Source organism: Pararge aegeria, chromosome 11 (assembly GCF_905163445.1).
Source record: "Pararge aegeria chromosome 11, ilParAegt1.1, whole genome shotgun sequence".
In the NCBI taxonomy this organism is placed as follows: Eukaryota; Metazoa; Arthropoda; class Insecta; order Lepidoptera; family Nymphalidae; genus Pararge; species Pararge aegeria.
This window is the reverse complement of record NC_053190.1, coordinates 8,140,155-8,164,205: the sequence shown is the minus strand read 5'-3', so window position 1 is coordinate 8,164,205 and position 24,051 is coordinate 8,140,155. Positions and strand designations below refer to the sequence as shown.

The 24,051-nt window shown below is 34.6% G+C and overlaps 3 protein-coding genes across 3 annotated transcripts; 1 reads left to right on the top strand and 2 right to left on the bottom strand.

The window, feature by feature from the left end:
• Positions 1–598: 598 nt before the first annotated feature.
• Positions 599–3,120, bottom strand: LOC120627204. Its single transcript, XM_039895070.1, has 3 exons — positions 2,850–3,120; positions 2,173–2,320; positions 599–810 (listed from the first exon to the last, which is right to left on the bottom strand). Exons 1-3 carry the CDS (start codon positions 3,040–3,042, stop codon positions 672–674), a joined length of 480 nt encoding a protein of 159 aa, XP_039751004.1. The 5' UTR covers positions 3,043–3,120; the 3' UTR covers positions 599–671.
• A 5,771-nt stretch (positions 3,121–8,891) lies between these two features.
• LOC120627202 (mitochondrial import receptor subunit TOM70) lies at positions 8,892–13,754 on the bottom strand. The gene is made up of 2 exons (XM_039895068.1): positions 12,006–13,754; positions 8,892–11,124 (listed from the first exon to the last, which is right to left on the bottom strand). Exons 1-2 carry the CDS (start codon positions 13,493–13,495, stop codon positions 10,971–10,973), a joined length of 1,644 nt encoding a protein of 547 aa, XP_039751002.1. The 5' UTR covers positions 13,496–13,754; the 3' UTR covers positions 8,892–10,970.
• Positions 13,755–14,095: 341 nt separating this feature from the next.
• On the top strand, positions 14,096–16,855 carry LOC120627203. The gene is made up of 5 exons (XM_039895069.1): positions 14,096–14,325; positions 14,414–14,524; positions 14,993–15,126; positions 15,658–15,760; positions 16,614–16,855. Exons 1-5 carry the CDS (start codon positions 14,299–14,301, stop codon positions 16,815–16,817), a joined length of 579 nt encoding a protein of 192 aa, XP_039751003.1. The 5' UTR covers positions 14,096–14,298; the 3' UTR covers positions 16,818–16,855.
• The last annotated feature ends 7,196 nt before the right edge of the window (positions 16,856–24,051 follow it).

The window sequence follows — 24,051 nt, the reverse complement described above, 5'->3', positions numbered from 1 at the left end:
TGGTAATTAATAAAAAAACAACGCGGGAGACGCAAACGGAAAATTTCATTTCGTTTTTTACTGATCTCTAATTACCTACCACCGTTTTTAAAAAGTCGAACAAATGATTTCTTTTTAATTCATCTACAAGTTAGCCATTGACTGCAAAAGTTATGATGATATCATGTTTAAAAGGATGTTAAGCGGACTAACCTGTTAGGGACTATGACAGTTATATTAAAACCATACCCCTAATCGATTAGCCCGCGACATTGTACAAATTCAATACCACAAGTTCCAATTCGAGTAATTCCAAAAAAAGCCAACATTTTGTTGCCGGAATGCGGCATGCCTAAACTGGATGCACTCTACTGGAACACCGATTTTTAATTTCATTGACCCCAGATCGGAGTCGACCTGCGCGGGTTGATACACTCCTCTTTGGGAATAAGTAGTTCAGATTGACACTTTCCTATAAAAAAGGTGTAAGTACCTAAGCGGCACGGGTGCAGCGGACGCGGCCCACTAACACACACGTTTCTTACCATCCTTTTCGTAGAAAGACACTGGCAACTAAGATAAAGTGAAAGCTGCTTATAAACCTATAAAGCCACTGTTTATTGCAATCCCCACAACTCATAGGAAATCATGAATGACGCACATTTCACTAGTTTCCTTGAATGTTGTGTCAGCTACGAAAGCAAATATATGCTTAAAATGTGTATAATACTTTTTACAACTTGTAGGTACTGTGACGAATTCCATGATAGGGATGTCGTATTACACCAGTTGGCCCCGCAGAGGCATACTTTGTATTCAGCATCGACGAGCCTAAAAAAGAAAATTATCATTTAGTTAATAGGTACCTACTTTGTAAATTTTATGCGTGAAACTTTTACTGTTTAGATTTCTACTGTACCTTAAAATAATCAGAATTGCAGAGTTTTTTTTACACTGAGTAATAATTGACATACCCAGCAGATGGGCCCTCTGATGCTTATTAGCAAAGCAACACTTCACAGGGCATGCAAGGAGCACGTCCTGCAACATGCCGCCCTGTATCCATCAATATGAGGCGTAGCGCATAGGTGTCAAGTCTGCCGGTAATAACACCGGCAACCACGCCCCTCCGATCGGAACACAGCATTGCAAAAATGCAGCTTAGTGGCAGAAATAAGCATGGCGATGGTACTTCTCCGGACGAGCTCTGTCACAAAAAGCTCTAGGTACTACTATTATAACTTTTGTTTACATGAAGTTTTTATTATACTTTGTTTAAATTTTTGTTGTTTTTGATACAATAATGTTTTGTTACCAAAATGATTAAATTTAAATCGAAGCCATTTTTAAGCCATTTACAATATCGAACATTTTCACCTGACTGATCGCTCCCAAACTAACACTAAACCATAATGTATGTAAGGTAATAATTAAGTAGTGACTTCTTACTAAAAAAAATTGTCATACAAACACGAAGTGACAACGGTGGCATCACCTGATACATCATGACAAAAGAATAATAATATTAAAACAATAATTCCGACACACACTCATACGAACACAAAAACACGCGCGGATGCGATTTCAAGCCGCATGCGAAGATTTTCATTAAGGCCGTGAAATTTCTATTTAATTTAAACTTGTATAAATCGTCGAATATACGATTGAAATTCTCAGTATTTATTTTATCCATATGAAGTATTAGTGTTACTTGTGTCTGTGCAGTAACAGCTACACGGAATACTATTTTTATATTGGAACAATTATTAATTAATTTGGAATGGTTAAGGAACAAAGACTGTTCACTGTTCACCTGGTAAAGAGTATCATATGTACCTACCATCATTAATGTAGGTACGTAGAAAATGTAGCCCTACACTTATGCGTAAAAATCAATTTTCCTACTAACCTGAAATATTTCATTAATGATAAGTTTATTCTCTCGTACTTATTACAATGTTACTCTTACAGCCCAAAATGGCGTCAATCCATTAGGGACAATAACAAAGTGACAGCAACTGTCCAGTTTTAACATTAGAAGGTCATTGGCTTAATGGTAATCGATACTGACAAAGTGTTAAGTTCTAAGTTAAAGTACGTTCTAAGTTGTAAGCACAGACATTGGCATAAAAACATACTGTTATTACGATTTTATGACTGTACGAGTATATAGTTTTCAGTTATTCACTTTACCGTTCTGATTTACAAGTCATCGCTCTAGTCGCTGTTTCCATAGAACTCAGAAAGGGGTCTGTGCTATCGAGTTGATAGCAACCCCGTTGTACAATCCATGCATGCTTAGCGCGAGCATTCCAAGATCTGACGAAACACATTGCAGTATCTGCGCAGAAATAAAAAGTTATTTTTAATGGTTTATTGTAAGACATTTTACCCGTTGATAAGTAGCCTATACCCTTTTTGCGGAATATTATAAACACTATACGCATACGAATTCACAGACAATCTGTTCGCAGCGATTTATTGCACGCAAATCGCAGCTATCACTTGAAAACTGCCACCCATAAACTTGAAAAGGGTTACTGCGGCTTATCGTTATGACTTGTTTGGCACGAGCCGTGGCCGTGCTATCAGGAAAGATTCACAAGAACACTCTCGAAAGTTGTGCAAGCACTACTTAATACAAGGGAGTGAGTTACTCACACGAGCTAGTAACCAGGATATTCTACTTACACGAGCGTTCTGTGCCACTTCTCGTTGCAAATGAGGTATAGCGATAAATCGCAGCGACCGATTGCATACAATAGGTACGTGTGTAAGCGATTCATAGCTACTATCTGCGTGCAATTGATCGCTGCGACGGATTGCCTGAATATGGGTTCTTTTACAGTTAATTATTTTAAATTCGTCACCTCCAGAACAATTAAGCAGATAATGACGACTGCTGTTGAACACCAGCGAAGACTTGGCAAATTCCCCGCCGCATACTATCCCGCTGCGGTGAGTCGACGAACAATTGTAACAAAGCAATGCCGATGATTTTTCCACACAAAACATTAAATCTAATAGTGTAAGCTTTAAAATAAAAATTACGTTTCCTTTCATGGCTTTGAAATTACCATAGCTTATGTAGGTAATTCGGTTTTCTGCTTAGTTTAGGTACTATAATTTTTGAAAAAATACCGTAGTTTACTTAATAACTCGATAGTAACAAGAATACAAACAATACGAAAATCATCTCAATGACATTGCATGACAAAGTAATGACAAAAATAAAGGCCCATACATACTTACTAACAATTAAGACAAGTTATCCTAACCCGACGCGCAGTAGGTAATTTAAAAAAAACAGGCTGTTTTATGGTCAGAATTCCATCTGCGGTAACCCCAAGAGCTCAAGCTGATAAGTATCTGCATCCTATTATTATTTTTTTTAAACAGTTTTTGTCTCATAATACAAACCATTTATAAGATCTCTTTTTTGGATTTGGAGAATTGTATAAAAAAAACCCATGGTCTTTGGTACCTAGGCATTGATTTATTATGTTACTATCTGTTGGTAGGTATGAAACATGAATCCACCAAAGAGGATGTTTATTAGATGAAATACTGAATATGTACATAACTATATTATGTTCTTTTCGTTCGCTGGATACCAAATCTTATGCCTTCCCTTATCTATTATAAATAGCTCAAAATGTATTCTTCAAACTTTGGCATATATTTTCGTACCTCCAGCTGCGTGGCGTTTATACCCCTTTAATTATCAACGTTGTTGTTGGTAAAATAAGCGCTTTTTTGGTTCCAAGGTTAATAAGATTGTGATCCTCTGTTAACCGCAAACGATTACAGCGTGTTATTAGATTAGTCTTAATCGACACCGAAAACAAGACCTATCTATAAACATTAACTACCGCAAACTGGGAACCAATGAACTCATAATCATCAAGGCAGCTATTTATGTGTAGTATCTTTATTTCTGTACCCGTAAACCTTTAATAATCGGTGATAGCCTAGTGATTAGTATAGGTTTAGGTTGGGCAAGGATTCAGCTTCCCTTTCGTGTTACCGAATTCGATCCCTGGCACGCAACTGTAACTTGTGTGAGTTTATTTTTATAATCTAAGCAATAATCTATAAACGGTGAAGAAAAATTGTGATCGTGAGGAAACCTGCATGCGTGAAAGCCTCTTCATAACGTTCTCAAAAGGCATGGCGAGTGAAGAATCCGCACGTGGCCCTTCTAGTTCTGAGAGTAGACTCGTGCTGTCGTACACTTGCGGTACAACGTAGCACTTTCTATGGCGCCCAGGTTGGGAAGCCCTGTGTTAGTAGAATGGTAGTTACATTGAATCCATACTTAGTCGGTTTCCAAGCGGCATCGTACCTGAACGCAATCGTTTTGCGGCACGTCTTTATCAGTACGGTGGTAACTATGCACATGAAATAACTAGGATTTTATAAAACTTATTTCGGTAAATTGTTTTATTCTAAATAATTATTGTTTACCCTACAGTATTTAATGTTCTTATAATATATCTACCTTTACAGAAAACAGTTGTGGCGCATCGTAGGCCGCAAACCTCTCTTCTGCTTAAAGGAAACGTGCGTCTTTGTAGTGGATCCTCACCATACAATTTGTAATTCAGCGTCCCATTGTAACAAAATAAAGCTAGCGTATTATTTACCAGCATACAATAAATATAAATAAACAGAATTGACGATGTCATGGCCTACCTAAGTTCAACTAAGTACATTATCTAAGTATAAAGGTTTATCTACTCCTTTTTTTACTTGCCTTACCTATCAAATTGAATAAATTATTTATCTTTTTCGTCCTGTAGCTAAAATTTGTCAGTATCTTAGGATCTAAAATAACATTCTGAACCATATGAACACACTATTGGATTTCACATTTTTATTCCGTTTTAGTTTCCGTTCATTTATGATGGGGCGGCAAAACTTACACGTCCGGTGCTGAATCTAAAAATAGCTCATTGAAATCACTAAATGACGTATTTTTAGATCTCATGTTAAACCGCTTCACACAGGCCACCTCTCTTATAAGAGAGAGGGATTTAAGAGGTAACTCTCCACGCTGCTCGAATGGCTGACTCAGGTATGCATACCGGTATTCATTTAAAAAAAATACCTGTATGGAAAATAAAACATAATATTTTTTCATATTGTATTTTTAGTTTTCATAAATTGATAACTATTCACTATCGGTGAGGTAACAATTTCTGTAGAACCATATTTCTGCAATCTATAATTCTAAATTCACAATCTAACTAGTAATTTCAGCGTACCACGTCCCGATAAAAAGCCGTCCAATCTAATGCTTCCGAGACATCCAGGATGGAAAACATTTACAACGATTGTAAATTCGGCTTTGAAATACGAGTAGCCTATAATAATTTATAAGATGCACCTAGCATGTGCCATCGCTGCTCAACCCGTCGCTGCCTTGTTACCTCGGAGGTTAATAATATAACAGAGCCTCAAACTATTGTCCAATGTACACGGTGAGCTGCAGAGTTAGGGTCGGAGTTTGCTAATACAAAATTGAATAGGCCATAAAAAATGCATGGTATATTGTCACCTATATCTACAACGCAATGCACAAAGATAGTAGAAGTAGAGCTTTTTATGACAGAGCTCGTCCGGGGAAGTACTATCGCCATGCTTTTTTCTGCCGCTAATCAGATTTGTTGCAATGCTGCTTAGCGGCAGAAAAAAGTAACACACGCTCTGAAGGGCGTGGTTGCCGGTGTAATTACAGGCCCATACGGCTTAACACCTACGTCTGTTGCAGTCCTCCTTGCGTGCTCTGTGAAGTATTACTGTTTTTAAGCGATAGTTTTCGCCTTACTACCAGGTGGGTCTACTGCTTGAACCCTCAATTATTAGGTACTATAAATAAGAAAAAAAAAGGTTTCATTCATTAAATCCAAATCTGAAAGTGCCAGCCAAAAAAAATGTCCTATATTTTGTTGGAACATGACCATTTAAACAGTTCTTATTATGACGCCGAAGCTGTAGGACTTTGTTTTTATGAGTACTAAAATTTTTATTTTTCCAACCAAATTGAATGTTAATTAATACGATCTAATAAATAATGTTTGGATGGTCTGGTATTAACAAAATACAGCGAATATTTTATAGGGCCGCCACTTTCACTCTTGGACCAAATAATATGTTTGAATCGTAGTTTACAATGATTTTCTATAATTTTTACCGCGATATGAATTACGCACTCTGACCGCATTTTGAAGTAAATTTGTGCATTGGGTTACAGATAAGTGTTATTTTCCATGTATTTTTTTCGTTGACACTTCGATGCGCTAGCAATCCCAGAACCTGTTATTTTATTGCTATACTTATTTGCAGTGCCCGTCAATTGTTGAAAACGCCGCTCGTAATAAGCATGATAAATGTAACAAAGAATCGCTAAAATATTGTATTTATAATGATATGATTCATGTATTATGAAGAACGCATTTTTATTTATATTCTAAGTGATATCGGTAATTATTTTTGATAAATAAAACTGGAAAATCTAGTGATCCGTCATGACAGGTGAAATGCGAAATTCAAGATTATGACGTCACGTCTATATAAATATAATTAGGTGCCACTTGAACTTCGAAAACCTCTGCTAGGTACGTATAAAGTATTTTGGGATTTCAAACCATATAAGTTTTTTTTTTTATCAATACCAAAATTAATAATATTTAGTTATGGAACAAGGACTTATTATTAAGGCTCAAATTTGCCTATGACGTCACAAGTACGGGCGTGACACCCAGCGAGCTTTTCCGCGAAAATTTTTTTTTAAATAATTTAATACCTTCAACCTTTCATTTCTGCATAAAAAAGATCTTTAGTGGATATAGTAGATACATACTTCTATCTTAGAGCACTTTTTCTAAATTTATAATCATGCGTATTAAGGATACATCGCTCTTATCGTTTTACCTCAGACTCTCTGAATTTCAGAGCGACCATAAAAATTGAAGACACTGCAAATAGCTTACAAAGTATTAAACGATAACCGACGCATCGCCATGATAATTGGCATGGCACCTTAGTTTAGTTGAGGCTCACTCACGCCACTATTTATATTCCTCCGAGGTAGTAACGCTTCTCACATAAAAGTTTCGAGATCTTTAGTACTTCTTCAAACTTGGACCCAAGAGATAATTATTAAAATAACATTCTCTAACTCTTGTAAGGAGTAGGTACCTATATATATACATTAAAAATAGGGAATGATAAATAAAATTATTATACATAATCAGCAATTTTTTTTTCATTACTTTAGAACGGCAAACGTTTTGTATTTGTCCTTCAAAACATAATCGCATTGTTATAAAATATATAAAAAAAATAACGAGAATTAAAAAGTTATATTTCAGTGGCAAGAAAATTAAAAGATAGCTATGTCGTCAAATTAAATGTCAATAATGCTTCTTTACTTTGTAGGTTAAAATTATGATGTTTTTTTCTGTAACTTAGAAAAGGTATTATTAAAGATGATCGCACATTCCCGCAAGACCTGCAAGAAGCGAAAAAGTGCCTATGCCGCGTCCGTTACGCTCGACTGAAATATGCATGCGATCAACTTAAGTCAGCGAATAACATTAAGTAAATACCGAAACCCCAGACTAAAGGTAAGCTGATTTAAGCTAAATAATCGACCTGTGTAATTTAAGTGGAAACCGGTTATTAGCGTTTGTACACTAGTCAATAACATTAGTAGAAATTAACATTGTTTTCTTTTGGAATACTTGTTAACACAAGATGTTAGGTATTTTTTTTTTTATTTAATGACAGTTTATATTCATTAAAATAACATATTTCTGACAAACATGTCTGGCTTTACAGAGTAGATATTAGGGAAATGAGTACGTACGTAATAAGTTATAAGTTAACTTACGAAATGTTTTATGCTCAAAAAAGTAGCTATCCACTTACACTTCGCAATCAAATAAATTACCGTTTTCTTACAAGAATTTATTAATAAGCAGTAACTTAATACCGCTGATGTGCTTAAGCAACCACAGGTTAATCTATACTGACCTATTAATTTTTTTTCCTTCCCTTATAGGAGTACTAAATTTGATGTCATGGACAATTTTCACCGCAAGGTCCGTGTATCTTTTACATTTAGTCTATGGCAACGAATCTGGCGGAATTACATGATTTGGACGAGCAATTTATTACCAAGTATCGAGATGTATCTATTAGCCCGATAAAAATAAATTTTATAGTGAGAATAAGTCACTAATAGTAACAAATTAAAAAAAAACTTGGCTACATAACTTCTATGAAACAATCGTGATTACGGCAAAAAGGCTAGAACGTATCTTTGAAAGCAAAGCCGTCTACGGCAAAAGGCATCTCAAGATAAAGACAGAGTTTATCTGAGAGATCTTCTGAAGTCTGAGTCCTTCGAGGCCTCTGCATGGCTTACATGGCATTACAAAACCATGCATGGATTGGAGTAAATCTGTGCCGTTCACCATTGTTGCAAAGTATATAGGATATTATTAAATAAAATTGCGCAGCCCTCTCTAATATATATAATATTATTAAATCCTTTATCGAAAGCTAAGCTATGCTGCAGTGCAAACCGCATTAAGTTAAAATAATCATAAAAACTAAAAAAGCATATAACCTTATTATTTTAATCAGACTGGTACCTAGTTACGTAACTATGATTAACCTTCAAATTAACAAACTCTTTATCTTTATAAAATTAGTTTACATTGAGAAGGCGGCGCAATTTTAATTATATATATCTCTACAAATAAAAATAAAATATTTATGTATACAAAATACAGGGAACTATATAACATCACATTGTAAAGCGGCAGTGTTAAATGCAGGTATGTTTATAAAGTAAGCCAGCCAGACCTTTCTCATTTTCCAATAGTCAATTCTCCAGTCAATCCATATACCAACAATTTATTCAGAAATTACATAGATAGTCTGATTCATTTTTATAAACAATAGCGTTAACAGACATTATAAAAGGTGTTTCAACGTTCTGGTACAGAGCTTGGCTGACCAGACATAATACCTGTATTTATCGATAATCTCGCCCAGTACCTTATTAGACACATATAATATTAATATTATGCCGACCAACACTTCTAATATGCCGTAATATACCATAAATCTAAACTGCCATCCTTATTCAGTTATGATCCAAAACGATGTCGTATTCATAAAAAAAATTGTTCAGTTACATTAAATAGATATTAATTAAGGAGCCGTAAAAAATTATATCCAACTTTATATAATATCATATAGTATATAATTGTTATAAGTTTTTTTTGTCATACACATGATTTGCTTAGTAAAAGTCTACCAAAACTATATCTCATTACTCCAGCAAAGGAAAAATATAAATCGAAACATTATTTCTCTTCTTTAATGGAAAATATAAAGTTATTAGTTTTAAACCAAGCAATTGAACTATAATTCTATTGAATTCCTGATTTATTACATTTTAATCCTTTCAGTATTTTGCTTGCTTGCTTGCTTGATTTGGATACTCATAAATTTGTTTACCGGATTTTCCATATTTTAAAATAATATTATGTCAAAATAATCCACACAAACACATATTGTCAATGATCTTTTTAATTTAAAATAACAACAAATTATGTTATTTATTCATATAAACCAATAATATTCAGTTTCATCTGTTCTAAACTACCTAATCTACAATTTAAATGCCACATACTAAACCTTACAAAGATATATTATAAAATTAAAGAACTTCAATGTGAAGTAAAGTGCTTCATTTTGAAATGCATGTTGGTTAATGATAGTAATTTAACATATAAGTGTGATAAGATGGTAACGAAGAAAGTTGAAGCTTCAATCAATAATAATATGTGCAGTGAGTCTTCGAAGAGTGTCCATGAAATATATGTTTTCTTTCACGATTCAGAAATAGGCTCTAAGCCTATTTCTATTAGTTTGCTAGTGAAAAAGTAAATGTGTTTATTTTTTATGCCCTGACAATAAAAGCGATACATTTTTAAGCAATTTTAAACTGTTAGGTTTTTATAGGACTGTGACATTAAGGACATTATTGATTGACTTGAAGCAAGGTTTTGACAGCTCTAAGGGTTATATTATTAATGCAATGATACTATAATTTTTAACATAGAAAAAGAAAATAAATATTAATAAACAAGTCTCTGCAGACAGAATGTGAAGTAATATTTTTATTGCACATTTCACTCTAATGTTTTGACAACAGCCACTTTATGAGTAAAAGAAAATATATTTTTACACACTTTAAAATAATATCTCTGGACCACTATAATCTAAGAATATAATTTGTATCTATAGATGAAGTAAAACAATATACCATAAAATTAGAAGGACTACAATTTATAATTGGAATTAGAAATATAGAAAACTACATACTCATAAAATATATACATGATATTATATAATATATATTTTTATGCAGACTATAAAAAAATTTAACACAAAATTATAGTATTCACTCAAAATAAAAGTGGATACGTGAAGGCTGCTTTTAACACAATCATCATACTTATTGTATGTGCAATGAAAATGTTAAAATATATATACCACATGCAATAATGTTAAGTTACAATATTATCATTATCCATAGTTCATGTTTAGGCAAAGAGAATGAGCGACGAGTTGACGGCGGCTGGAAATTTTATGATTATAGCACAAACAGTTCACAACGAGAATTAATTCCAATATTAAATAGTAATACTATCCAAATACATCTAAGCCGCACAATGCTACTAAAATCTTTAAACATATTTTTATCAGCACAGGTTTGTACAGCTTTCACAGTCAAACTACTCTGGTTATTAAAAATATATTCACATAATCTAATTTGTAAAATAATGAAGACAAGTATGTAATTAAAATTGTTAAATAGCATTTAATGTTGCCAAGCTACTTGGACGTATCATAACCATGCTGGATTGTTTTCTCGTTGTGCATATGAATTGAAACCAGAATATGGTCTAACTAACGGTCCAATCTAAACCCCAACGCTCTGATACCTTTAACTGGGCAGCTGCAGCATCTTTCAGAGAAAATAAGTGTGTCATTTCTTGTTCTGTCTTAGCTAATGCAATAGCTTTTTCAAATAGCTCTAATGACCTTCGTAGATTGCCACTGAAAAATTACAAATTTGAGTATTAATCTCAGAGAACCTTAAATGTTATTGGAATAATTATAGAGGGGCTTACTATTAAGAATACAGCTTCAAGTGTTGGTAGTAAGCTCTTTGTTTATCCTAGCAAAACAAGTAGCAAGTTACATATAATATGTGAATGCAAGTGATAATCATCATCCTGAGCATGATTGATGTTCTGAGCATATTATAGTCCTATGGCTAGGCACAGCCAACCTATTTCATAGGAGAAGAATTCAAAGCTCAAACTTTCATAACTCTCTGTTGCTACCACAATGAAAGCAGACTATTTTCGCAGTTTAAAGCACTCTAGAGTGCTTAGGATATTTTTATCACAAACAAAATCACAATAAGAGTGAAAAATCAAACAAATATAAACAGCAACATCATAATTGTTTACCTTATATAGTCAAATTAATTAAAAGTAAATATAAGATGACATGGTTAACTTAATACCATTTTGAAATTTATTATTTCAATGTTTATTTTTTAAGAAATCAATAATAAAAATCCAAATCCTCTAGAAAAAAACCAGTTTTTAAATTTCCTACTTTTGGTTCTCTTGGGGTTTACTGACCCACCTCAATACAGGAAGATATAGGAAAAACATAAATAATTCACACTTGGCAATTGACTTCTATTATATAGAAGATTATTCATTGAAATCTGTGATATAATCTTCACATTGGTGCTGATAGAATGGAAATAAGATAAATTGTGGACATAAAAGATAAACAAGTCAAATACCAATTGATAACCTTTATCTTCTTAACTTGCATAACCAGAATAACAAGGTTAATCATAAATTTTTAGATGTTTGTTAATGCATAAATCATATTAAATATGTGGAAACAATTCTTACCTTTGTACTTCAATTGTACCAAGTGTCTCATATGCAAAGTCACATTTGTCATCAATTTCAATAGCTTTGTTAATTAGTTTTACAGCTTTCTCAAAATCTGTGCTCTTCTGCAACTGAACCAGTCCCTTGTGTACATATAATGTGGCATTATTTGGGTCAACAGCTAATGCAGACTCAAACAGAGCCTCAGCACGACCCCACTCCTGTTGATCCGATAGAACTTGAGCGTAGAGAATGTACACTTCAGTACATCTTGGGAATCTCTCTAGAGCACGCTCAAAGTCTGCTCTTACTTGTGTCAAAGCTCCAATATTTTTGTGCAATTGGGCATGTCTGTAATCTGCATAACATTTTTGAATGTAAGCAATGGAGAAATCAGGATTAAGCTCAACAGCCTTTGCAAACTCTGCAGTTGCCTCGTCCATTCGTTCCAACAACAAATACACTTGACCACGATGATGATATATATCCGAGTTGTCAGGGTCCAACTTTGCAGCATTGGCAAAATCTTCCAAGCAGCGTTCAGTGTTTTCTAGTTGCGTGAACAGCGAAGCTCGCTTAATAAGAGCATTAACTCTAATTTTTGAAGGTGCATCACTATCAATTACCTTTGCAAGGTCAGCCTGTGCCTCGTCATGTCTGCCAAGTAGGAGATAAAATGTTGCTCGTAGGAGTAGGGCTTCATACATGTATTTTCCTTCTCCATCTAACTCTGATGTGCATGCATCAACTACAGATTCATAATCCTGAGAATCCAGTGCACGCTTAGCATTTGCAAAACCACTAGTATCCTTATCATCCACATACATTTTTGTAATGGGATCTTCAGAGAAAGCAGAAAAATAAGTCCTGATAAAATGTTTGGATGGCATAACAGGTTGTCTTTTAGCGAGAGCTTCGCGAGCATGTTGTCGGCCGAGGGCTTTAAGAATTCGATCTGCATTGACCAAAGAACTTTGCACTTGGAATCTTTCAAGAATGCAGGCAGATGTTACATCTTCTAGAGCAAGCACAAGGTCGCCACTTTTTTCAGCAGCTCGAGACCTCCGCAAAAACGCTTTGACATATTTTTCATTGAGTTTAAGTGCAAACGTACAGTCTTCCTTGACCTGCTCCCACATTTCTCGTTTTTCGTAGCAAGCAGACCGGTTCTGATAAAAAGTAGCCAAATCAACGGGGCGATCAGGTGGGCACGCCTCAATAGCTTCGTTATACAAAGAAATAGCCTTATCGTATTCGCCTGCGTGAAATGCTCGGTTTCCGGCACCCTTCAGTTTCATGGCCCGTTCTATAGCACTTTCCGCAGCTTTCGCAGTGTCTTCGTTATCTAAGGATATCGTGGTCTTTGCTTTCAACTCCGCAACTTTTTTCTTTTCAGGGTCCTCTAATCTGTTTCTTAGATAAAGGTAACCTAAACCGATTGCCAATGGAGCACCGAGTAGGATGGCTAGCTGCCATTTAGGAAAAGGTGTACTACCCGTCGAAGCCATCCTCTTTATTTCAAGAAAATCTTAACGATTCACCATTTATTGTATAATAATTAAAACACTATAAGTGTACTAGTACTCCAAATTTTATGATTTAATCCAAGTTCTTTCTATTCCTATTTTTGATAACCTTTTCATTTGATTGACTAATGACCACAGACAGAACACTAGAACACTTTATTTTCTCATGACTGAGTACAGCACAGATAGTCCTAAGTTTATTCTTTTACCCTATGGTACAGTACATAAACTTTTAGTTGATGGACTGAAGCCAATCAATACAAGTAATGTTTTTAAAGAAGGATGCTTTCCCATTGGCTTCAGTCCATCAACTAAAAGTCTATGTACTGTACCATAGGGTAACTTAAAAAAGTAAAAGTAATCAAATATCAAGTAACTAAATAAAAAAGGCGGATAATTTTGTTGTTCAATACAATTCTCTAAATAAACCATATACACAAGTCTATTAAAAGTGCTATCCCTTTCACTGCAAAGAAAAGCATTAATTTTAGACTTTTTAATTTAGTCAAGTTTAGAGATTTGTGTAACAGAATTGGCACTATTATCGACATTGTAGGTCTGTACTCTGTGGTCACACACAGTGTCAAAAGTCAAAACTCAAAGTCAAATTAGCAAAATGAAAAGCACCCAGGAAAAGCTGGAAGCCGCATGAAAAATCTAAAAATCAAAACATCATTAACTGGAATTGCCTTTTAAATGTCTTTAAGTTGAACCTACCGTCAATCGATCGACATTATTAAAACCTAGGTCCCATTGTAATTCAATTTACAAATAAAAAATTTAAAATGTTTGCAACAAAACTGATTAACATAGTGAGTATTATACTTTCCTTCATGTTTGTTGAAGTACACACATATTATCCAGCATCCTGGTTATATCATCATTAATGTCCTAATTCAGGTTAAACCAAATTTTTTATTAAGAAATTTCGCTGTTTTGCGTAATAATTCAGCACTTTTGTGTCAACAAAAACGGCTCAAGAGTGATTTATATGAGCCAGATTATCTTATTGTAAGTATATTTTATTCTTAAAGTCTTTAATTTTTTTAATTGCATTGTGCATCACACTCCATTCTCATCCCACTGCTTCTGATACTAACCTCACTGATCCAATACAGGTTGGTGGGCTATGGGTACTTAAATAAAATGCACAGATGTTCACTTATCATATAACACAGTCATCCTTTTTTTAGGGTAATAATTGATGGGCCAATCTCATGGTAAGTCAAAACTGTTAACTATAAACTGAGCAATACTTGGCAGGTTATGCGATGAATGCATCCTACATAGTCCTGCCCAGTGACCATCACCCTGGGGCTTAGGTGTAAGCCTCATATGATTGTGAATACCCCAGCAACCCCATCAGAATGCTGGTTGGCATCAGTTATAAAGAGCTGTCACAGGAAAGTCTAGTACTACTTAAATATAATAAATTATGGATATTTATACTGGTTATCTAATCAACTGTGTGTATTTCAGAGTATGCAACCAGATGAGCCTATTTATGATTGTTTGAATTTTCAATTGAAGGGATACGATTTCACTGTCCTTGAATCATGCCAAAAAGAAATACATAGATATGCTGAAATAATGGGAATACAGGTTGAGGAATGGTTTGTTCATTTTATTTATTAAAAATCCTTTTTCTTTGCAAGGGAAATGTTTCCTGATTGATTGAGAAGGGTTACGGCTGTCTTCCACCACCCTGCCAAATGTGGATTGGTAAACTTTGAGATCAGTGTTCTGGAATATACCCTTATGGTTGCACACTCTGTCAGTACTATATGATTTATTTAGTTGTATCACTGAAAATTCTTATGAGCTAAAAAATTAAAAACACTTATGCTATTAATTTAACTGTCTTCTACCCTAAAAATTTCAAAAAGTAGCTTTTGAACATTATGTTTTGTTGATACACATAACATATCTCTCTCTCTCTATGCTTAATAAATGCTCAGTTTCCACTACACAAGTCTCCGTCCTGCAAACCAATCTTAAGATATTTTTTTATTCATTTTTCGGAAAGGAGGATATTCACTGGAATACCCCTCAAAATCAAACAGCATGTAAACATACAATCTGATTATGGCTGGAAAAGCTTATGGCAGATAGATATAATGTAAAAATTTCATTTGGATTTACAGTTGGGCAACACCAGCACAGCAATTGAAAGTACAGCGGTATAAGCCTTTAAGCACTGCAGTAGAATCTGAGTATCATCTTAATGTTTATGAAAGGAATGTACAGGTAAATTAAAATAAAGTTTTCTTTTTATAACATGATTGTAATATAGTTGTATAAGGTTCACGGTGGTCAGTAAAGTGAAAGGAGAAAATAAATAAATAAATATACTACAACAATACACACACGCCATCTAGCCCCAAAGTAAGGGTAGCTTGTGTTATGGGTACTAGGATAGCTGATGAATATTGTTATGAATATAATACACATAAATACTTTTAATAAACTGAAAAACATTCATGTTCATCACACAAGCATTTTCCAGTTGTTGGAATGGAACCCACGGCCTTGGACTCAGAAAGCAGGGTCGCTGCCCACTGCGCCAACAGGCTGTCAATAGCTTGCCAAAAATAAACACATTCAAACAACCAGTTGGTTGCAGTCTAGGATGGTAAAGGACTGAACGGTTTGGCAAATGGCAGTTATATTAAACCCCACATTAACTTGGAACCTCCCACCTAAAACCAGATTGCTTACAAGTGTACTACAGTCAGTGGCTTGCACAGGAATATGAACCAGGGTAAGCATAAAGAAGTAAAATGGCATACAATGGCAAAATTCTCTTCCGTTGCCAGTTATATGGAAATGTAGGCAGCGCTTTTGTGCATGTACAAAGTGCACGCCACTGACTACAGTGGTCAACAAAAATACGACCCCAGCAAACACACTGCAACCGGAAGTCCGGAACACAATGCTACTTGGCGGCAAAAAAAAAGCAAGGCGGTAGTTATTCTGCGGAAAAGCTCTGTCACAAACAGTCTTTCTCTTTAAAATCCCAAAAACTCCACTACTACAATTTGTATTTTTACTACTACTACATAAAATTAATGAAAATATAATTTTTTCGTTAATCATTTAGGTTACCGACGTGCCTGCATGGGCTCTCGGAACGTTGCTGCGTGTATCGCGCGCCTTGCTCCCAGAAGGATGTACGCTTAATGTTCATGAGCATACACCAGAACACGAAGAAGTTCGGTACGTGCCCGACAACGAACTGATTGATTTGAAACAACAGTTGGATGACATGGGTGGCGCACGTGTGGATAAAAAGAAGAAAAAGTAGTAATTTTCGATTTTTAAATAATGTAGGTTTTATGACTAGGTAATAAAGAATATTATTTAAATGATTTATTTTAATTTACTCTTTCTTTTTCTTTCCCAGCTTTAGCGTCGATGTTATATCATATGCAAAACATGCAGATTATTGTCGACGTAACATTTAAATATGTAGTCATAACAATGTTGGTTACTAAAACATAAGTTGACCTGAACAGTCTTCAGTTTATTGTATTATTTACATTAAATATCTATAACCAGTACAGATAAAAATTTGCCTATATATCTATGCATTTACCTATTTGTTTTGTACTAGTAATAAAAAGCTGAAGAATAGTTTTTTTTTTGGATAAAAGTATGTACGTTATCGTATAAAAAGCGTACAATACTTTGAAATATATAAGATTTAGTACACACACACTTTAGTAGTCTTTTGGTACCAAAAAAAAAAATTACATTTAATTTGATACACCCGCTTCTTTTAAGACTGAGAAATGTTTCTCTTGTGTAAATGGAAACGCCTACAGATATTATTTATTTATTTAGTATGTAGAGTTCGAATACTCGGTTGCATATTGTTGTAAATAATATTTATAAATAGGTAGCTATTAAATATATAGATAGCGACCTAAGTTTACTAACGTAAGTACTAACTTTTAGTAGCAGGAGAGCTTTTTGTGACAGCTCGTCCGGGGCAGTACTAAGGCCATTCTTATTTCTTCAACTGAGCAGCATTGTTGCAATGCTGTTGACGGTCTAATTACAGGCATATTAGGCTAAAACTAACGCGTGGGCAATATACTCGGTTCGTGAATTATTTCTGTAAAAGTTACAAAAAAAAATAATAAGTGCCTATATTTGAAGGTGCCTATACTCGGATATCAATTTCCGCCAATGTTTTTGTGTTGGTTTTCAAATGAAAATGTTACTAATATTACCACGGCCGAAGCTTTCCACCAGACCAGACCAGAGAAAATTCAGTAATTATAAATGCTGCTACCGGGATCAAAAACGAGACCTCCTTCATCATCAATCCTTGACTGATCCACTACGCTGGCCAAGTGCGGATTGGTAGACTTCACACTCCTGTGAGAACGTTATGGAGAACTCTCAGGCTGCAGGCATGCACGTTCCCTCACGAAGTTGATGTACTAATATTTTAAGTGCTTAAATTAAAAACGCGCATAACTTCGAAAAGTTAGAGGTCGGGAAGCGAACTCGGGAGGCCGAAGCCCTAACCACTAGGCCATCAACTATTACCTAGTTATATATATGGTTAGGTATTAAATCTATTTAGCCATTTCAATAGACAATGTAATAATTAGCTTAAGGTTGGATTAACGTAATTTTCAATAAAGGAATATTGAGTTTGCATTGTGTAGGTTCCACAAATCACATTATTGATACACCAAATGTTTAATCAATATTGTAGTGAGTATAATATCATTCTAGAGTAGGTACATATTACCTATGCATTAAGCAAGTAAGTACCTACTTACTTTTTAAAAATGATTTCTCAAACAACAAGTGAGAGGTAGGTCATTGGTCATCACAACACATGACTGTATAATTATTATTCAGCATGTAATGCAATCGGCTGTTTTACTAAACTTTTGTCGGCGATACCGCCGATAAGATGCTACCAACTGCCGTAACGTACCAACGCAATACAAAATATAGAAGAATAATTATTATTGTTACTTATTAAAAATGGTATAGGTACCTACCTATAAATACATCGTCATCATTATCAACTCATTATCGGCACACAACAGGACACGGCTACACTCAGAAGGAGAAGGGTTTAGACCGTATTCTACAGCGCTGGAAAATTGCGGGTTGGTGGACGTACATATGCCCTTGAAAACAACCTAGGCAGGTTGCATGTAATCCGGCCCACTATAAGTCCCTGTCAGATCGTTCGAAGGCTGTATTAATATAACTTGGATATATCTAATTTTTTAAATTTTCGCTTCTTAGAGGGTTAATTAGAAGTTAAGTTGTTAGAATGCGATAAACTCAGCAAAAACCACTCCGTTTAAAAAAATATTTTTGTCCGCATTTGATTCACATTTTTGAGAACAGTAGTACAGCCTAGGTAAGGAATTTAACCTCATCCTACGACCATTAGTTAATAAGTATTATACACGTAGATAAATAGTAGATCAGTAGTATATACAAAAATAAAATTAGATATTAATATCTAATCATCATAAAAAATAATAATATATAATCATTTTAAAAAATATTGAGCCGATTTTAATGAAACTGGAACTATGAAGTAAATACTTTAACTTAGAGAAACTTACTTTTTAACTTAGGTAATAGTTCCAATAAGTGTAATAAGTGTAACCTATATGTCGAATTTATTACCTCGTTTTCTTGAAGTTGCTTAAGAATTGTGATGGATTGGAGTACAGCTGGTCGTTTTCCCCAGAACTACCATGTTATCGCATCACTTCCACTTTCACCACATATAATTGTTGCCTATAAGGTTCGCGCATGGAAATAATGTTCGATGCGTGATTCCATGGGCACACGTACACTTAATGTTTTTATCCTATCAGACTTGGTATTCAGATGCTTGACAAGGTAAATTTGTCTAATTTGTCTTTATACTTTGAGTGACTCAACGAGACAAAATAAGAGCGTTTCGTATCGAATTAACGCAACCTAATACGATACCCACTGTTGTAACAAGTAGGTCGACAATCCTTTCCCCTCGTCAAAATAACCACCTTCTAACTTGCAACATCGCTCTGGACCGACTGTTTTCGATTAGGTTAAAAATCATAACGATTCCAAAAGTTTAGTATCTATAAAGGATTATTTAGAACCTAGCTCTATTTATAAATAGAAATTTGGATTTAAAAATAACCGACTGATAACGCGCCGAAATGCTTTTGGGCATGGGGGTTGTGTTGTGTGTGGTTTTGGGTTTATGACTATTTTGATCTGATTTTTTAATTAGGGTATAGACTACCTAAGAGGAGCTGTAATCGTGGGTTTAAAAACAAAATATGCTGTTCCCATAGTAGGTACCTCATTATCAATAATATAAGTTCCCATAGTAGGTACCTCATTAACATGGCGAATTGACGTCCATTGCTGGACATAGGTAGGTTTTTGAGTTCCAAAATCCACGGTCCTGGGTCGCTTGTTTCCAGAGTCCCTCAGAGACTCGCTTAGTGTCTGTCCACCTCGTTGGGGGTCGACCAAAGCAGTATAGTTACTTAGTACCTACCTATCCATTATTAGAATATATACTGCACCTTCTATAAAACTGGATAGGTAGGTACATATCTCTGTTTCGCAATCACAATTAATTATCTCTATCTATCCATGACCTGTCGGCGTAGGTATGTTTGTACATCTCGTTGGTTTAAGTTAGTCACATTTGCAATAAATATTCAGGGCGCGCACCTATACTAGGTGCTTACTACTTCATTGTCGCCACTCACAAGCACCAAATCGCAATCGCCACTCAATCCCATAACAGTCATTTATACCTACTTTATATGGACGAGAACTAGCGGTCGAGTTAGGCCGACGTTGGTAAATTTTATTGTTATTGAAGCCGAAGCCGTAACGACTACGCTATCACCGCTAATGATACTCATAGAAGCGGTGATAGCGTATTGGTTACGGCTTCCGCTTCACTTTTGGGTGGCCGTGTTCGAATCCTAGCATGCACCTCTAACTTTTCTAAGTTATGTGCGTTTAAGCAATGAAATTATCACTTGTTTCAACCATGAAGGAAAACATTGTGAGGAAACCGGCACGCGTGAAAGTTCTCCATAATGGTCTCAAAGGCGTGTGAAGTCCACCAAACCGCACTTGGCCGGAGTGGTGGACTACGGCCTAAACCCTTCTCATTGTAGGAGATTCGTGCTCTGTAGTGGGCCGGTAATGGATTGATGTGATGATGATTGATACTGATAGGTTTAGTATCAGTGATTATAGATTTTTCAATAGCTGTTTAAGAATTAAAAGGTTCCTATCTAAAGAGCCTATCGTAAACCTAACAAAAACTTTCTTTCGTTCCTTGTTTTATTCAAGTGTGAATATTCTTAGAAACGGTTAAAACCGAAACTTAAGGTTAGCTGACTGATGAATATCCGTAAGTCCGTATCAGTGTCCGTATTCAATATCTCTCATTATTTGTATTTTCTTCGTTTTTATATTCCACCATAAATCTTAGTTTGTGTAAGATATTCGGTATATATTCTAAGATGTTAACGAGCTTACCTATTAGAGATAGATATGCCAGTTAAACTAAACACGCGGCATCGTACCGGAACGCTTAATCGCTCGGTGCCACGTCTTTTTTTGTAGGGTAATAACTATCCATGGCCGAAGCCTCCCAGCGTGACATGAAGAAACTCAAAAATTAAAAATAACTAAATTGGCCCTGCCGGGGTCGAACCTGGGACCTCCCAATGTTATGAACACTTCGCCATACAAGTCGGCTAATATTAATCGGTCGTCGATTATCTTATGATGAGGGCGACGATATGAAGATGGCAAGATATATATGATACGAATTACGATGCCAATTGTGTAAGCCAATCTGAAAGAAGATTGGCTGACACTATTGGCTAAAATATAAAATTGGAACGAGAATTATGGTAAACTATGGCCAATACCAACAATTGCAATAATTGAAATGTGATTATTAAAAGTTTCGTAATTGACCCAAAGATGTAGGATTAGGTCATCATTTTTAATTACGAGCTTCTATTTGAAATCGAAGATGTTAGAAGTATGAAGGATAAAGATAATATTTTTTTCGTTGAAATGTAATTTATTATCATCTTGGTTTTGAAGCTTACAAAGATGTACCTATTTTATACTAATATTAAAAATAGGAAAGATTTATTTGCTTGTTCGTTTGTACCGAATAGGCTCCGAAACTACTAGACCGATTAAAACCATTTTTTACCAATAGGAGTAAAAATTATCATGAAGTTACATAGGCTAAATTTTTTTTAATATGCTATTCTTAAGAAAATAGCAATAATGAAACCTTAAGTAAAATTCATTATTTAGCGTGCGTTGAGAAAACTATTGATGATACATAAATAATATGTAGGTACCTACTACATGATCAAACTACCTTTATTACCTGCAAAAAATCATCGAGATAAGTACTGACGGTTCCCGCGGGATTTGTAATAAACCGTAATTAACGCGCGTGAAGTCGCGGGTGTTAGGAATACGATTAAGATTCAAACTTAAAACAAAATAAGATTCAACTAATTAGTCTTTTAGTTGAAAGTTTTAACTAAGATTTTACCTATACTTATCAAGACTAACTATAATAAATCTTTTACGGGTAACAGCATTCATTAATAATATTCTCTATTTTCAGGAAACAGCACCGTACGTAATATTATCTCATTTCGTTTTAAATATAAAAGAAGAAATCCCATCAATAACATAAATGGGAAATGTGTATAGCTTCCATTTTCACTATTATGTTTTTGATCAATGTTAGAAAACATTAAACGTGGTTGTCGGAAAAAATATTTCTAAAATCTTCGCTTAAAGCTCCCAAGATGGTATTGATAGTAGGTCTGATTCAATCTTAAGGAGGCCGTGTTTGCTCTGAGAAAGGTTAAGTGAGATACTCTTTCTGTTGCAAACATTGATGTTGCACTAGGAACAGTAACGTACCTAGCTTCATAGGCGTTTTGAAACATAATCAATTTAGAAACGGTGATTTTGTTAAAACTTTGACTAAACGTATCAAATGTTGATAGCTGAATAATAATTGCGCAACCAAGTTTGGTAGGTAGGTACGTACAAACATACCTACCTATTCGTTAAAATTAAAAGATAGCCTGGCCTATTCCCTCCACATGGCTTAACTCTAGTCTCTAGTGTATTCTCTAGTTACCTACGGGTAGCCAGTAGTAACCTAGTTTTTTCGTTATAGCTTGCTAGGGGTGACAGGCGGGATTTTTGACAATAGTTTGACTTAAAATTATTACTTCGCAACAGCGCGATTGGTAGACTAGCCACTACGTAGTATTCAATGCCCCATAAATGGCCCCTGTTCACAAGCAAAGTCCGCAAAGATACGCATGTCTATAAAAATATTTAACCATCTGCCAAATTTTATTAGGAACATTGAAAATGACACTGAATTTAATAAAATATCAAAAAAATACCTCATAGAGCAATGTTTTTATTCTGCAATTTTTTTTTATTTTGAGCTTCCCCAATAAAATCGGTTTCCCTACAAAACGATGTCTTACTTATGTTTTTAAAATTCATAAAATTATTTCATTTTAAAAAATTATGGCTGTACCCAAACTGGGTGTACATACTTTAGGTACCTTATAAATTCAAATTGAAATTCAAAATTTCTTTATTCATGTAGGCCTATCACAGGCACTTATGAAGCGTTCGTACATATTTGTTTACATAATTGTAACGGGATGGTGATAAATTCGTTCGCCAACTTAAATCTAAAGCTACGAGGGTTCCAAACGCGCCCTGGTCTAAGAAGAGCCCACTATAAACTTAGCCGGGAAAATTTATTTTTTTGTTATCACCATCTTCCAGTAAATTTAAATTAAGCTATGAAGCTAGAGCAATTCACACCCAAGCTTTTTTATCGTTTAAATAATCCTTAATATTATAATAGGATTTTTCTGTAAGCTTACGTTTTATATAAACTTTGAACTTATTGAGAGACATCTCAAAGATTTCATTTGGTAATTTGTTATAAAATAATATACAATTGCCCTTGAATGAATTTGCAATTTTGTGTAGCCTAGTAAACTGCACAACGAGTTTATTTTTGCTTCTAATATTTATATTGTTACAGTGCATTTTCTTTTTAAATTTTGATATATTTTTATTGACATAAATTAAATTTTCATATATGTACTGACTATGTACCGTCATTATTATATAATATTATATAATTAGATTTATTTGATATATTGTATTATAAATTAAACATTATGTATTGTGCTGAATAAATTCAAAATGAGGAGACTCTTGCCCAGTAGTCAGCCGGTAATAAGTTGATAATAATGATATTAGCGAAGAAGGCGACATTGGCGCCGAAGCTCATAACCTATCAAGGAGAGTTATTTGTATCTATCAATAAACGAAAGAAAAAACTACTGAATTTTCGTAAATTCTAGAACTAAAACACTCTCATGTTCAAGACTAATCCAGAACCGCCCCTAGCGCGGAAGCTACCCTAAAAAACCAAATCTCACCAA